This window comes from Mirounga angustirostris, unplaced genomic scaffold, assembly GCF_029215605.1.
Source record: "Mirounga angustirostris isolate CCGP_5_RB_7025 unplaced genomic scaffold, mMirAng1.0.hap1 SCAF_1, whole genome shotgun sequence".
Lineage (NCBI taxonomy): Eukaryota > Metazoa > Chordata > Mammalia > Carnivora > Phocidae > Mirounga > Mirounga angustirostris.
The window spans coordinates 150,647,932-150,664,149 of record NW_026991709.1 but is presented as its reverse complement, the minus strand read 5'-3'; the positions used below and the strand labels follow the sequence as shown (position 1 = coordinate 150,664,149).

The window sequence follows — 16,218 nt, the reverse complement described above, 5'->3', positions numbered from 1 at the left end:
CACCTCCTTCTGGTGGTTCGCTGTGCTAGTCTTTCCCGCGGTTTCAATCCAGGGGTGCTGAAGGACCTGGTGGGCGGTGTAGCGCTTTTTGGGGTCTACCACCAGCAACCGGCTCACCAGATCTTTGGCAGCTGTGGGAGGGCGAGAAGGAAGAGAAAATGAAATGAATGCATGGGCTCTGAATTTGTCTGCCCCGCGCACGAACTGAGATCACAAACGCCCATGTCAGCACCACACGCTAGAGGGCGCTGCCCCACAGAACTTTCTGTGATGCTGGGAGCCTTCCATGTCTGCACTACCCACTGAGCGTCTGAAATATGGCTACCGAGACTGAGCAACGGAATTTTTACGTGTTGACTTTCAACGAGTGCACATTTCAACTGCAATAGCCACGCGCGGCGAGGGGCTACCATGTCGGGACAGCAGAGCTTTAGAGGATGTCCGTTCGTTTCTAGAGTCAGGGGGCCAGGCCCACCCCTGACAGCCATGGCGCCCCGTGCAAGAGAACAAATGGAGGCCACATACCATATGTCTACATATCTTACATTTTGAAATCAATCGTCGGGCTGTTAAATAAAATCTGTTCAATCTCCTTCCTAAGTTGGTAAATACGCCTTCACACTGACAAAGTTGAGACACACGTGAAGGAAACCTAAGTACAAAACAGCACCAAGTCAAAATGAATTTCATTTCCTGCCCAAGATCATGACTGATTCTAGAGGGATGGGGGGGCAACTGGTGGGCCAGGTGGCTTGAGGCAAGGGGGGAGAAATGACTTCTCTGTGGCTTGTTGGCTCTCCCTGGCCAGCTCCCTGAGCTTCCTTTTCGATCACATGAGAAAAACACCACCCACTTCTCCCCACCTTCCTTGGGTGATGACTCTTGCTTAAGATCAGCTGCTCACCCACCCATCAGCCCCTCCTCTACACCACTTTCCGGCCACCTCTTAAGCATGGAAGCCACAGGACTTCTCCTACCTCGCCCACTTCAAGTTGGGTGAGTTCTGCCAACGAAGTGCCTGGGCACCCACCCCAAACAGCATCACTCCCTCAAGATCCCCAGAGGACTCAGCAGGGAGTGGGTCAGGTTTAAACTGGGAATTCTCAGACTCACATGTACAAGTGTGGTCAACTGAACACCCCACCAACATGTCCAAGCTCTCTCTACCCCTCTGAACAGAGGCTCCTTGGCTACCCTGGGGCAATATAGGAAGTTTCTGGGTAAAGAGGTCTCCCCAGTCTTGGAAGTAGGTCTGCACCATTTGGGCAGGGAATTCTGGGGTTCTGATTAAGTCACCTAGAAGGGGGGACCTGGTTCTGGAGGACACATCTCCTTGGCTCCAGAGTCCCCTTGCTCTGTGGGGTGGGCATAACCAGAGTAGGGCCCTCTCTAAGGCATGGGGCTCAGGGCAGGGGCCACCATACCCAAATCTAAGGACAGTGCTGCACAGAACTTTCTAAAATGATTTTCAGTCCTTCAATTCCCAAGTCACCACTGGCTTGCTCAGCTCAAGACCCTCACTCCACCTACAGCACGCCACCCCTCTCTCTACCTTATTTAAGGGGCAAAAAAAAATGAAGCTTTCTCCTTGCCTCATCCCCCAACCCCAAGTAAGGAGACTGAGGCTGGGGATGAGGGCAGTTCGATAACTCATCTTAGATGACATGGTTGGGGGAATGGAGGGAAAATAAAGTTGTCACTCCTATTCTACTTTTTAAGCTAGAGACTCAAAGACTCAAAACCCCTGAATATCCAGTTCCCAATTTTATAAGGGTAGCAGGTGGTACCGACAAATCAGGAGCAAAAAGGGGAAAGATGGGTTTTGAAAGGGGCCAAAAAAGAGGAAGACTCTACATGCCTCTGCTCCACTGGAGATAGCTAAGACCGTCACCCCGTGCCCTCCAGAGCCTCTGTGCTCAACTACACCCCTCCATGACCCCTGGCTGTTCACGAGGAAGATACGCATTCCCGGGCTGCTCAATTCCCAGTACTTCTATATACGAGATGACTGTGATCTTTCCAAATGAGGGCTTACATTTCTGATATTCTTCAGTCCTGAGGTCCCTCCACCGCCTTAAGTATCTAGTGACTGCAACCAGTGGTCAGACTTTTTCATTGAATCCAAAGCAAGTCCTGTTTCCCAGAGTGCTATACAAATAAATCTCCACGAAGCTCACAGTTAACAAAGGATGAAGCACAGGTCGACAGCCCCTCTCCGTGCCCAGTTCTGAGGTGGGCCCCCTGCGCGCCTCATTACGCAGCTGACCTAAAACCTGCTCTGCCGTCAGAACCCAGGACGGGCCCCAGCTCTAACATGGCCTCGTGTCCCACTCGGGGGAGCCAATCTCACCGTCAGAAATATTGTCCCAGTAAGGGGCCAGGAACTCGAAGTGGCCCAGCTGGATGATGTTAAAGAGCTCGTCCTGGTCCCTCTCCGGGCTGCGGAAAGGGGGGAAGCCACACAGGAGGATATACAGGATCACGCCTGCGGCCCACATATCCACTTCCAGCCCGTAACCTGTGCGACAGGCAGAGACAGAAGCCAAACTGAGACCAGGCTGGATCAGACAGGAGGAGACAAACATGGGGAACTGTGGTTCTGGGTGACCGAGGTCCGCAGCTTTCAGTAAGCACCAGCCACTTCTAAACACATGGGGGGGTGCTTTGCTGCCAAGGCCTACAAACAGGGGGGTCGACACCAGTGTTACCCAAAGCGTGGTCCTCAGACGACTGCCCGTTTGTTACCCTTTCTTAACCGGTCCGGGATAAAATAAGCATAGAAACTGAAAGTAAACATTTGGAAACGCATAGCAATTGGGCATGGCCATGACATCCAGCTGCATGGTCAAGGACACGTCTCACTGATCGGAGTATAGGGCAGAGTTCGGGGGTTGTCGAGCACACGTGGTAAGTCACGCGTGGCATGAGCGGTGACCTCATCCCATGTAGCAGAGCTTCGTGTGGGTCCACACTATATTAGAAATTCTAAAACCCTCACCAGAGACAGTTCAAGAAGCCCTGGTCTACCCCAGCAGCCTCTCCATCCTAGTCCTTCGTTGTCTTTTCACACTGAAAAAATATTTTTACTGGCTCTGTCTTATGATTATAAAAAGACTGACATTACTATAGCTGTATCCCCCATGAGCACGCACACCCACACACCCACACATATTTATACTTCCTGTAACGAGATTAGGATCACATTGGACATATTTTATACCCTATTTCATTCACTTAATATATCATGGCATTTCCTATGGAGGAATGTCCTATAAAGAATATAAAAAAAAATTCTCCAAAAATATGATTTCTAATAGCTGTCAGTATTCCCTTTATATAATAAATCCTCTATGTTGTAATTTAAGTATTTCCTAACTTTCTTACACTATAATTCTGTGATGAACATCCTCATCTATTAAATATTTGTGCACATCTCAGACTATATTCTTGCAATAACTTTCCGGAAATTAAATGCACAATACAGTAAAGGTTTTTGATATGTATTGCCCAATCATCTTCACAAAACCCTATAACAGCAGTATGGACATTTTCAAACATGTTCTAACTTTTTACCTTTGGAAAAGGAAAACATTCAGCAGCTATAATTGGGAAGTTGGATATTCATTATTAAGCCCCAGAGCAATGATGTCAAGACAAATCAGCAAAATATATATATATTTTGGATATATATATAAGTTGGATATTCATTATTAAGCCCCAGAGCAATGATGTCAAGACAAATCAGCAAAATATATATATATATTACAGAAATAAATCATTGCTGACCTCTTTCTGGCCAACTTTACTGGCCTTTTCTCAGCTCTGTACTACCTTTCACACTCAGGAGGGTCTGGCTTAGCTTGGCCTCCCATCTTGAAATGTGCCCCTCGACCTCTGTGACCCCATACTCTCCTCGTCTTCTTCCTGCTTCCACTGCCTTGTCCCCTGCTAACCCGTCCTTCCTTCTCCATCCCCCAACTCTGGGCCTCCCTCCAGAGTCTGTCCCCGGCTGCCCTTGCTGGCATCATGAGGAGCTCCTTATCTCGCCCGCACGGGCTGCCATTTCCGAGTTGAGGAGTCTCAAAAGCCCCCGCTCAGCCCAGGGCCTGACCTCCCTGCCAAGTGGACAACTCCATGCATCCATCCTCATACCTCTACCAAATCCCTGTGTTTAAAATTTCAACCCATCCGCCCCATCTCCCAAAAGAGCTTTCCAACAGCCTTAGTTGGTGTCAGCACCAAGGCTGTGGTTTCCCTCAGCATTCAGGGAGACTATTTGCTTTCCTTCTTTTACCCAGGTCATTGATGCCTCCACAAAAATGTCTATGTTGTCACCACAGTGCCTTAGCCACTCTGCCGGCCACACTGAGTCCAAATTCCTCTGCTCAGCCTCCCCCGTTGTGGAGAATCCAGACTCAACCTGGTCAGCCAACTAAATTGCCCTCTGCAACACCGAGACCAGTCTTCTCGATGGCTCTACCACCCAACCCCAGTGCATATTCCTGTCTCCCCGTCTTACCTTCCCTGATGCTTCTGCGGCTGGGGAACTCTCTCCCTTCTCCCCACCAACCCCACAACCCACCCAGAGCTTTCCCGTCTTACATATGACGCCTAGACCGATTTCTCCCGAAGTGCTACAGTGGCGGCTAAACAGACATTCATATATCTGGAGCCATATAATAATAATAACGGTTTCCTTTTTATGTACTTCATAGAGTGTGTCACTAAAACAGTCCACTGGATCCTCGTATAATATACAAACTGGTCATAAATACTACTCATGGGGTTGGAAATGGGACACCTTGCTCCTTAAAATGCAAAGTTGGAGGAGGAATTTTTAAGCCGATTACCATAAGAACTGCTTCAAATTCTTCCCATTACAGGTAGCCTTGGGTCAGTGGCACAAATGGCCTTCCTTGTTTGAGTTCCCAGGCTAATTCTCCGTCATCTTTTATCTCGCTCTCCTGCCCCCCCCCCCCACACACACACCCCAATCCCTCCACTGTAAGGGCAGCCCAGCGGAGGAAAAAGTCCACATGCTTTGGTCAAGCTCTGTTTCAAATATCTCCATTAAAATCCAAGTGCAAGCCTGGTGCCAACTCTGAGATTTTTGATTGCTCCATATTGAAAAATATTAAATGTTAAAAATAAGACAGTTGTTAGTGAACCAGAGTCCCGTGGAGCAAGGTGTAACACGTACCTTTCTCAGAAAGAATTTCAGGAGCTACATAGGTCGGAGTCCCACACACAGTAAATATAGGTCTCACCACATGCTTTGCGAGGCCAAAATCAGCCAATTTCAAGGTGGTAGATTTGTCCTCATTTCGCTGAACCTGTAAGAAAACAAAATCTCCAAATCACCAAAATTGTGATGAGAACAAAGAAGAAAAACTAATGAGACAACAAGCATGCAAGGTCAGGATAAGCAAATGATAAACCCACTTGAGCTTATAGTTGATAAACCCAACCTGATTTCAGTGGTGGATACTCACATTTTCAAGTAAAACACCAATGAGTTAGATTCGCTCTGTTGTCCACTACGGTAGTACCATATTGCCACAGATGGCTATTAAAATTTGTATCAAATTGAAAATTTAGTTTCTCAGATGCACTAGCCATATTTCAAGTGCTCAAGAGCCATTGAGGGTTAATGGCTACCATATTGAACAGTGCAAATATAGAACCTTTCCATCACCACAGAAACTTCTATTGGGCACCACTGAGTTAGAACAAGGATCAATGATATTTTGAGCACTGACTAGCATTAGTGAGGACTAGAAAATGTCTCTGGGGAATGTGAAATCTGGGCAGAAAAAAAAAGAAAGGGAAAGAACTAGAAATTAGAAGGAAGAAGTAAGCAAGCAGTGGAGAAACGCTAGGTACAGACCCCAATTTGAGGACTGGGGAAGGTCTTAAGGACCAAACAGACCAGGAGTCTTTAGTTCCAAATCCAAGACTTGCCTCTGGATGGTCTTGGACCAATTTCTTTATTCATCTAAGCCTCTGTTTTCTCCTTTAAAAGGGGAGGGAGGTAATCAATTCCCGCAATTAGGCTTGTGTCAGGAGTTCCAATCGATGTCCATAATCTACCCTGTGAAGTCCTCCTCTAAAGTAACCAACTGTCCCAGGCCGCCAGGAACTGAAGGGTTCCCAGGATGTGAGATTTTCATTTTTAAAACTAGGACAATCTCTGGGGCGCCTGGGTGGCTCAGTCCATTAAGCGTCCGACTCCTGATTTCAGCTCAGGTCCTGATCTCAGGTCGTGAGATCGAGCCCTGTGTTGAGCTCTGAGCTTATCAGGGAGTCTGCTTGACATTCTCTCTCTCCCCCTGCCCCTCCCCTGCTCTCAAATAAATTAATTAAAAAAAAAAAAAACTAGGACAGTCACAGGCAAAGCAGGATGAGGTGGTTGTCCTTGTTTCCACATAATACAGAATTAATGCTACTAAATAAGGATTTATTCATATATATATATGATTCATATATATATGATATTATTCATATACATATATATGAACAGACCAACTGGGTTCTGTTAACATTTTTGCATGAAAGTGAAAGTAGTTCTGATTCTTTAGACCCCACTTCCACCAGGTTTTGGAGAAGGGGAAAATCAGTCATTTTTAGAGCACAGAAAAGACATGACCCTCACTCTGAAATGAAGACGGAGAATCCCTGCTCTCCTTTGTCTTCGTCAAAATGGATCCCACCTGCGTCTCATTCTTCCAAACAAATTCCTGTGGCCAGCTTTCTGATCACTGGTAAACCAATTCCCACTGCCCAGCTAATGTGTCCTGTCCTCCTTCTCCCTCAAGGTATCTGCATGCTAGATGATGTGTTAGGAAGAGGTGGGTCTTCACCTAAAAGAAATGAATCTCAAGAGGTGAGCCTAGCAGGTATTTAGACCACCACGCAAGACACGACATAAGTAAAGATATGTTCTATTTCACGTAAAAACAAACAGTGAGGGGGCAAACCTAGCATATTTTGCAGTAAGTGAAAGATGCATTGGTTCCCTCCTTGCTACGCAGGTGCTTTTCCACTCTGGGGAAAGATTAAATCACTGGGCACATGAGAACTCCAACCTTCTTCAACGCTAGTTGGTACCCAAACAAGTAAGGCATCATAGAATCTGAATGCTCATGGCAAAGGGGAGCTGAGCTGTTAATGACTGAGCTATGATAAAACAGGGACCCACAGGAGGTCTGGCCTCCAAACATCAGAGAGTGTTAAGACTCAGAGCAACAGCCTTCCCCCTGACCAAGTCTCAGGACACCAAGAAATAAAGGCAGAAGCCAAAGGGTTCCCACAGCCCCTCATTCCCGGGAGGCAGGAAGCGAGGTATCACAGCCCGGTGGTACCTGCCTACTTCCAGCTCTAGCCCCGCGCGGGCCCCACTCTGCAGCAATCCAGGTAGCCGCCCCTGGCAGCTGGTCTGTGCACACCAGGAAGATGCTGGTTCCCTACCGGGAAGGCGTTCCGAGCCCCTTTAGCAGCCTTGTTACCCATCCTTCTGACCTCGTGTTCACAGAAAGCAGCCCACGCAATCTCTAGCAGGGAGCTTTGAATGGTAGATTCTGCAAGTGTGGCATCTTTTCCTCCCTCCTGTCGTCTGCCTCTTGGGAAAGGTGCACCTGTCGTCACATCCTCCCTGGCACCTTTCCTCCCAACAGAAAGGACAAAGCTGGGGGCTGTCAAGGTCTCGGGCCCAGAGGGGAATTTATCCATAGAGGGCAGAGATAAGAGTGGAATCTTAAAAAACAAACAGAAAAAGTCCAGCTCCTAGAAACAAAGAGTGGGACGGTGGTCACCAGGGACTGGGGAAAGCTGGTAGTCCAAGGGTACCAACATTCGGTTGTAAGATGAATATGTTCTAGGAATCCAATGTACAGCATAGTACCTGTAGTTAATCATTCTGTATTGTGTACCTGAAATGTGCCAAGAGAGATCTTAAACATCCTTACGAGAAAAAAAAAAAAAATGCCACAAAAAACAAAGCAGCTCTATGAGGTGATGGACAGGGAAATTAACTTGAGTGTGGAAATCCTTCCACAATGTGTATGTGTATTGGATTGGATCATCATGGTGTACATTTGAAATATATCACAATTTTATTTGTCAATCATACCTCAATAAAGCTGGGGGGAAGAAATTAATGCATAGTTTTAATTAAAACATAAATTTTGTTAAATATAAGATTAAGTAAATTTATACTTTGGAGTTTTTTCCAAGGCACCTTTCTCAACAAAACTTTTATTTTCCACTTAAAAAATAATTACAGCCCCTATGGCTGCCTTGAAACCCAGACAGCCAGCCAGTGCTCTGGGGATCCTGGTCACACAGAAGTGCCCCCAGGAACACAGCCACCTTCCCCCCTGGAGGGACCCCTGCTGGACCAAGCACCACCTGAGGGATTGATGGCAAAAGCCCCTTTTGTAACAAATCAGTAAAATCAGGGTCGAGGTGACTGGCTCTGTCCCCTCCTGGCAGAGGTCGGCCTCAGGTCCACCTGCTTCTGGTTCTCTGGGAGCAGGGGGCGCTGGGCGGCTTCCTCATGTCCCGCACTGAAATAACCCTTTGCAGGACGATTCAGCATCATGCACCCATTACATGTACAGACTCTAAAGCCCAACAGCCAGGTGCAAACTCCAGCTCACCATTCACTGGTGTAACTGGCTAAGTCACCGGTCCTCTCTATGCCCCCACTTCCTCATCTGTAAAGTGAGATGTGAATGAGATGTGTGGTGAGAATTTAATGAATTAACATTTGTAAGGTGGGATAAACAGTACCCCAGCACCTAAGAAGCATGACATAAGTGTTTGTTAAGTAAACCCTATTATTTTAGCCTCTGTAACCTCGAAAGAGCAGGACTGACTTCAGAGAAAATGAGAAGTATGGGAGGTTGTCCTTGATATCTTCCTTGTCCAAACCGAAGGCCCCTATATCGGACAGGGCCCTGGTCCATCCTGTGCTGTGAAAGCTCCAGCCCCCTCTCAGCTCTTGCCTGCCCTGCATCTCATCATAGAATCTGAATGCTCATGGCAAAGGGGAGCTGAGCTGTTAATGACTGAGCTATGATAAAACAGGGATGAGGCTGGCTGACCACACCCCGGGGGAGAGGCTCCTTGGGACCACCTATAGGAGAAATTACCAACTTGTCTGCAGGCACATGCTCTCACATCTCTCCTGGAATGGGGACAGAGGTTGCCAATGCTCCTAGCAGGGCCTGGGGGGCCGAGGGCAATGGGAAGACCGGCTCTCCCTGTACACCAACAGAACCATGGGCACAGGAATACAGGGCACGCCCTCTCCGGTTTCCCCAGACAAGAGTAAGTTCTCTGCACTTGCTTTGGATCCTGCCAGTGAGCTTACTGCTCTTAGAGGAGAATGTGTCTTCATTACGGAGTCTGAGTTACCGCAGGCAACCTAATCGATGCCTCCCTAATTAACCTAACTGAAGGGAAAGTCACAGATGCAGACAAAAATGCGATTCGTCTGTGGTCTGCATAGCGAGAAAGATAGGGCCCAGAAGGAGACAGGGAGGTAATGATTAGAATAACTGACTAGACGATCGCATTTGGAAGGGGAGGACAACAAAATAGTGTGGTGCCTACTAGAGTTTCCAGCTGGATCATCTACATTAATCACATTTGCTGGGTAGTTGCTGAAAAAATATGTCCCCCCACAAATATTTGTATTCTCCCAACCAAATGATCAGCAGGAAAAGCATCTGGCTGTCTTGATAACACCAAAATAAAATATGCCCCCAGGAGAAATAACAAACTAGTCCTTTCCTCAGAGAAACACCCCCAACTCCAAACCCTGGCTCCACTGAAGGACCAGCAGATTCAACACGGTGGAAACTCAGTCTTTTGTTTCGCACATTTATTAGGTCAAATGCCCACATGCTGAGGCATGCATTTCCAAACACCAAATCCGTGTTTTACATTATTCCGTGGCCTTTCTAACACATGGTATGCTGCTTCTTTTCTCTTCGCGGTTTCATCCTGCTCCTTGTGTCTCGGGATCCTCCCCACGGCACTGCCCACAGCAGACGCTGAGCCCGGGGGCTGGTTAAGATCTGTGGAGTCGTTTGTCCCTTCCAGAAAGCGGCTCGAGACCACCGGTGTTTTTAATTCTGCTGTCTCCAGCTTCTACTCTCAGTAGGGACGTCACATCCTTTAGAGCCATCCGTGTGACTTGCGGCTTCTCATCTATTTCATCTACGTGAGCAGCTTAATTATACTTAAAGTCCTGCACTGACTGTGTGAGTTTCATTTTGTTTTGTTTCTACAGGCACCTCCCATTCTTGGCTTCAGAACAATTCCCTATCTTAATCGTGAAATCAAATGAGGGACATCCTCCCGGGATAACTCTTCCTCCTAGCATCTGAGGGACTTCTGAAACCACCAGCTTTTCCACCCAGATGGGAATGTGTGTAAAACACCCTCCCACCAACGACTGTTCACCTCTGATTGAAATCTCAACATGGAAGAGATCCCACAACTTTAACCGGCAGCTCATCCCATTTGTGGCCAGTTTAACTTGTGAGGAGGTTCACCCGTGTGTTGATTCCAAATTCCACCCCCTACACAGTTGTCTAAGTCTGCCCTCGGGGAGGGAACTGAAGAAAGCCATACTCATCCCAAAGGGAAACAGTTATCATGATCCCCAAGTCACCTCTGGTTTCTCTAACTTCACATCTGAGGATCTTCCAGTTGATCCTTGTAAGACCTATTCTCCTGACCATCACCCCTTTCTAGATCCTTCCTACACTAAGTTCACTGCCTGAACCAACAGCACCATCATCGCTTGGGAGCTGGGTAGAGATCTAGGCTGCCCAGACCCACTGAACCTGAACCTACGTGTCAACAAGCCCCCAGGGTGATTCGTGTGCACAGTCAAGTCCTGGATGATCTCCATTTCATCGATGCCTCTTTTAACAAAGAACGCTCAGAAATGAACACTACATTCCACGTGTAATTTGATCAGGACAGTGGACCTCAGGCCTCTCAGTGGATGGGGCACTGGGTGGCCATAAAGACAGCCAAAGACTCCATTCGGTGTCCCACTTTGATGCCCCTTCCTCAGAGAGCCTTTTGAGGGGTTCAGAATATGCCACCCCAAATTATTCCACTTTGACATATTGATTATTAAACAACTCCTATCTTCCACTAGTTTTCCCATGATTTTACTTGCCACAATTTGCTGCCCCTAAAATCCTAGAAACCCTTTTTCTTTTATCTTGTCACTTCTCTAAAAATTTATTGTTCTTTTAAGATGCTCTATAAAGCCCCAATTTCGAACTACCTGTTTGAGTTACTCACCCAGAGTTCCTCCCATGTGTGTGTACTGCATTCATGCCCTCCGTCTGGTTTTCTCTTGTTAGCCTGTCTTTTTTCGATTTAATTTCCAGGGTCCTGCCAAAGAACCCAGGAGGGTGGAGACAAAAGGGTTTTTTTCCTTCCCTATACCTTCGTGGGCCGGGTTGGCCAGGTTTGGCCCATAGCCCCTGTGCCCACATCTGAACCTGCTTCACTGACATTTCCATTTCTCTGTCTCACTGCTCTGGGTCATGTTCCTTCCAGAGCTCGGTTCTCAGCTGCCCTCCAACTGCAAGAGTGTTAGAGATGAATTCACACAGCACTGTTGGGACTGCTGATCCATCTGCATCCATCACCCCCTTTCCCAGCCACACCAAAGTTCCCTGATTTGAATCCAGGTGGTCTCTATTATTTACATAAGCACCCATAAAACACCTGGAGGGCCTCAAAGCTTCAAGAGGAATCTTTAATTTTCTGAACAATTAACAGCCTCCTGTCCTTCAATGGTACCTCAATTTAAATGTGACCTTGCAATGTTCATCTCTGAACAGAAGATGGCAGCAGAGTGTAGACCAAGCAGCAAGTAGTACCCCACCCCACCCCACCCCGCCCCCACCTCAAGCCAAGAAAAATTCAGATGTGGTTAAGCCTACTTCTTACTTGATCCTTCATGGTCCTTCTGGCCTTTTCCCTCCAAGTTTCCATTTTTCAACTGGCTATGAGGACTTTATGATCTTAGAAAGCAACTCACACTGAAATACCAAAATACCAGTGCCTAGAATCAATTTACATTTCAACAGCCAAAGATAGCGTAATGCAAAACAATGATTGAAAGCATCAGTGGAAACAAAGTCTTCCCTGGGACCGGTCACGACAGGCCAATTGACAGGCCTCATCTGGTACTTTTCTACTTCATTAGCACCTGATATTCACCCAACAAATATTTAGATGCCTACGGTTTGCCAGATATTTTTCTAGGTACTAGGAGCAGTGGATGAAACAGGTAAAGTCCTTGCTCTCATAAACCTTCTTTCTATTAATAAATAATATTCAAATGAGTATGTAGTGTTCCGCAGTGATAAGTGTGGTAAAAAAAAGAAAAAGTGAAATAAAGGTTGTGTTGTCTGGTATAGTTTCCAATAACCACATGTGGCTATTTACTTTAAACAAAATTTAAAGTTCAGTTCCTCAGACACCCGAGGTGCATTTTAAGTGTCCATGTAGTAGTGGCCACCGTACTGGGCAGTGCAGAGACAGGACATTTCCATCATCACAGAAAGTTCTACTGGACAGTGCTAGAATTGACAACAGCAGGGGTTGCTATTTTAAATGGGGTGGTTAAGGCAGGACTCATTGAGGAAGTAACATTTGAAAAAAGTCAAGCGTGACTCACATTCAAATTTGAGGATAAAGCTTTTCAGGTGGAGGAAATAGCAAGTGCAAAGGTCCAGGGGCTTGCTTGGCCCGATGTAGGAATAGCAAGTAGGGGCAGGAGTGGAGAGAGTGACGGAGTAAGCGGTTGGAGTGGAGCGCTGAGAGGAAGCCAGAGGCCACATGATGCAAGACCTTGGAGCTCACAGAAATGAACTTGGCTTTTACTCTGAGTGTGACAGAAAGCCAATGATGACTCTGAGCAGAGGAGTTATAGGGTCTGGTTTACATTCGGAGATCACTCCGGCTTCTGGGAGAAGATGGCCTTTAGAGGAAGAGAGAGGACCAGTGAGGAGGCCACTACCATAGTTCCAACAGGAGATAATGGTGGCTTGGTCTCTGGTGGTGGAGTGGAGGTGGGGACAAGTGCCATCCTAAGGGCGAAGAGAAGGTTTGAACGGGGAGGGTGAGGAAAGGGGCTCTGGGGCAACTAAGCTTCCTGCCACCAGCAGCTGGGCCGGTGGGGGCCCCATGTGACAGAGAAGGGGGGTTGCAGCCCAATATGGGGGTGAGAGCCCGCCTGGGAGTTCAGGATGGAACAGAACGTGGAAAACCGCAAACAGGGCGGACAGACACCTCTTTCAGGGGGTGGGGTATGTAGTTCATAAAAGTGGGGTAGTAGCTGAGGGGGACGTGGAGGAAACAAGGTTTGTTTTCTTAAGTTGGGAGAGAGCACGTCTGTTTAGGTGATGATGCAGCCGTGCTCTGGGCTGGAGAAGTCTGGAAGAGGCGCAGGTTCCGTGTGAAACCCGGTTTCGGCATCCTGAGTTTGAGATGCTCATCACATCAGACAATCAGGTGGTGACCTGAAGTGAGTGGCCGACCACGGGCCCACCCTACTTGAGCCAGGAAACATCTACAGTCCACCCTCCACTCTTCCGCATCCACACCCAACATTGGGTTAAAAAGACACGGCATCCAGGGACTACCCCCCAGGCTCTGTGGCCAGACACCCCCCGCTGGGGGATCTCCGGCCATCCCCTCGGTGTGGTGTAGCCTCAGTTTCCCCACGTGTACATGGAAGTAATGAAGCCTTCCTCATAGGGTTGATGTGAGAATTCTATGAAAATGCAAAGTGCACAGAATCGTGACTAATGTGCTAAAATGACAGGACAATAAAGTTTGTGCGTGCTCTGATGGGACGTGGGCTCTAATCAGGTGGGAGCAGAGTCAATGTCTCAGTGCAACAAGTATAGATAGTGATTCTCCAGGGACAGTCCTCTACTACCACCCAAGAGATACCAGACGGCGTCTGGAGGTATTTTTGGTTATCACACCTCAGGGCGATGCTAGTGGCACCCAGTGGGTAGAGGCCAGGAAGCTGCTAAACCTCCTACAATGCCCAGGACAGCCCCCACAGCAGAGTCATCCTGCCCAAACGCCAACAGTCAGTGGAGAATCCTGGTGTAGAACAAGAGAAATAGGGCCATCACCATCAGGTTCAGACTAAAGTGACTACCCCCCGAAAAAGAGACCATTGAGGTAACTAGCAGGATGTTTCCAAACCAATGCTTGGACTAATGTGTGATTTCCATACTCTCCTCTCTCTCTGCATGGAAACACAAAGAGTATGCTCCTCCTCACCAGCTTCTCAGTCTTCCTGATACTGGAACCCAGGCAGGTCCCCCCCCCCAACCCCCAGCTCTCAAGGGACCAAAGTCCACATTCAGCATTGAACTTTCTAAGGAAATCATTTAATCCAGTCAAGCAACTGAACTGTCAACATGTGTTTTGCAAAAGAGCTCAGAAGTAGGACTGGAATTACCTGGATTTTTGTTTTAGCTCTGCTTACACCAAAAGAGCCAGATGGTCCCCACCTTGACTTTTTCTGAGCCTATTTCATCACCTACCATATGGGAGAGGTCTCTAGACTTCCCATGCAGACCTAACTTTCTGTGGCTATGCTACAATCTACCAGAATTTGAAACCATGCAGCAAGAAAGGATCTCTTTCATCTGTTTTAGCATTTAGGGACAGAAAAAAAAAATGTTAAGATCTACCAAGCACCAGTCTAGCAGAGTGTCCAGGAGCTTGGAAGGGTCCTGGGTTCAAATCCCACTTCTCCTCATTTGCTGTGTGACTCTGAGCAAGTTACTCAACCTCTCTGGGCCTAAGTTTCCTTCCCTGTAAAGAGAGGTAAGTGCACTTACTGCACGGGGTGTATACAGCAGGTAGCAGGAGCAAAGGGCTTGCAGCAGTGCTGGGTCTATAGCGAGCACCATGTGTTCCCCATCACAGGTGTAATTCAGTCCCTTTGAATCAATTAACTAAAAGGAAGGGAAGATTTTTGCAGTCTCCCTGATTCTATCCTTCACCACCTTGAGTCCCTGACATTTGTTACAACCAAAGTTTTACCTAAAATAATACTAGAAACATTACCATTTTGCAGCCACACCTAAGTACCTAAAAGCTAAACGGCTTTCACTTGCCCCCCACACCCGTGGATGTGGGCGGGGCTTGATCCGCAGGTAAAAAACAAACTTGACGCATAAAATCTGAACTTGAAAACAGATAAACCGGCGGAGGAGGGTAGCTGGAACCCCAAGGTCATTCTTGGCACAGCCCTTGAAGAAGCGTCCCTTGCAAGGACCCTTCTCGTTCCCTATCCGAGAGCCCCGCCCCCACACATGTGGTAACCAAGCCCAAACAAAGGGCATGGCTATCCCAGAGGCAACCACAGCTGGACGAGGAGACAGTGTGGGTCAGGGCAGGAGGACTGGGGGTCTGCGTGCAGAATAACAGGGTTGTTATGTCCCCACCAGGGCAGGGTAAACAAAAGCAGGCCGAGAGGAAGGGAAAGCATTTGAGAGACGCCTTGTACCACAGAATGAGGAGGCCCAACTTTCTACGAGGCTGGGGGGCTCCTAGAGACCCAGAAAAATAACCCATGAAGTTTGGGTGATTCTGGAAACAGAGACCTGGCAGGCACTTCTTATCTACGCTTTCCTGAAAGCTGTAGTCTCCCAGATTTGTCCTACATCCAGCAGTTCCCCAGATCTCCTGAAAGAGGACTTGGCAGCATCCCCGTGACCCCACAATGGAGATGGGGAGAAGAGAGAGGGAGGATGTGGCAGCACCCCCCAAGTGACCCTGAGCCAGACCCATGCTGAGGGACCCATCCTGGCCAATGAGATAGAACAGGAAGTGTGCTGAGGAGCTCCTGAGCCAGAGTGTCCTCCACTTTAGAAAGGAGAGAACACCAGCAAGAGTCCACCCCCTATTTCTCCTGCCATTTATGTGAGTGTGACAATGTGATCCTTGGATCGTGGTAGACACTTGCGGGCCCTGAGGGAGATGGCAAAAACTGCCTTGAGATCTTTGACCTGCTCCATTAACCATCCCTGCAACCACTTGTCTCCAGGCTTCTTGTCACTGAGACAACTAGATGTCTTCATTGTTTGAGCCCTTGCTCCACAAGGTATGCTCTGCAGACCATTAGCACCACCTGGGAACTTATTATAA

General features: G+C 47.7%; 1 protein-coding gene across 1 annotated transcript in view; it reads right to left on the bottom strand.

The window, feature by feature from the left end:
* The window catches only part of DCLK3 (doublecortin like kinase 3), a 51,162-nt gene that overhangs the window by 2,600 nt on the left and 32,344 nt on the right, over nucleotides 1-16,218 (bottom strand). Inside the window, 3 exon segments of the mRNA XM_045904069.3 lie at nucleotides 1-131; nucleotides 2,351-2,518; nucleotides 5,201-5,333. Of these exon segments, the coding sequence (XP_045760025.2) occupies nucleotides 1-131; nucleotides 2,351-2,518; nucleotides 5,201-5,333 (432 nt within the window).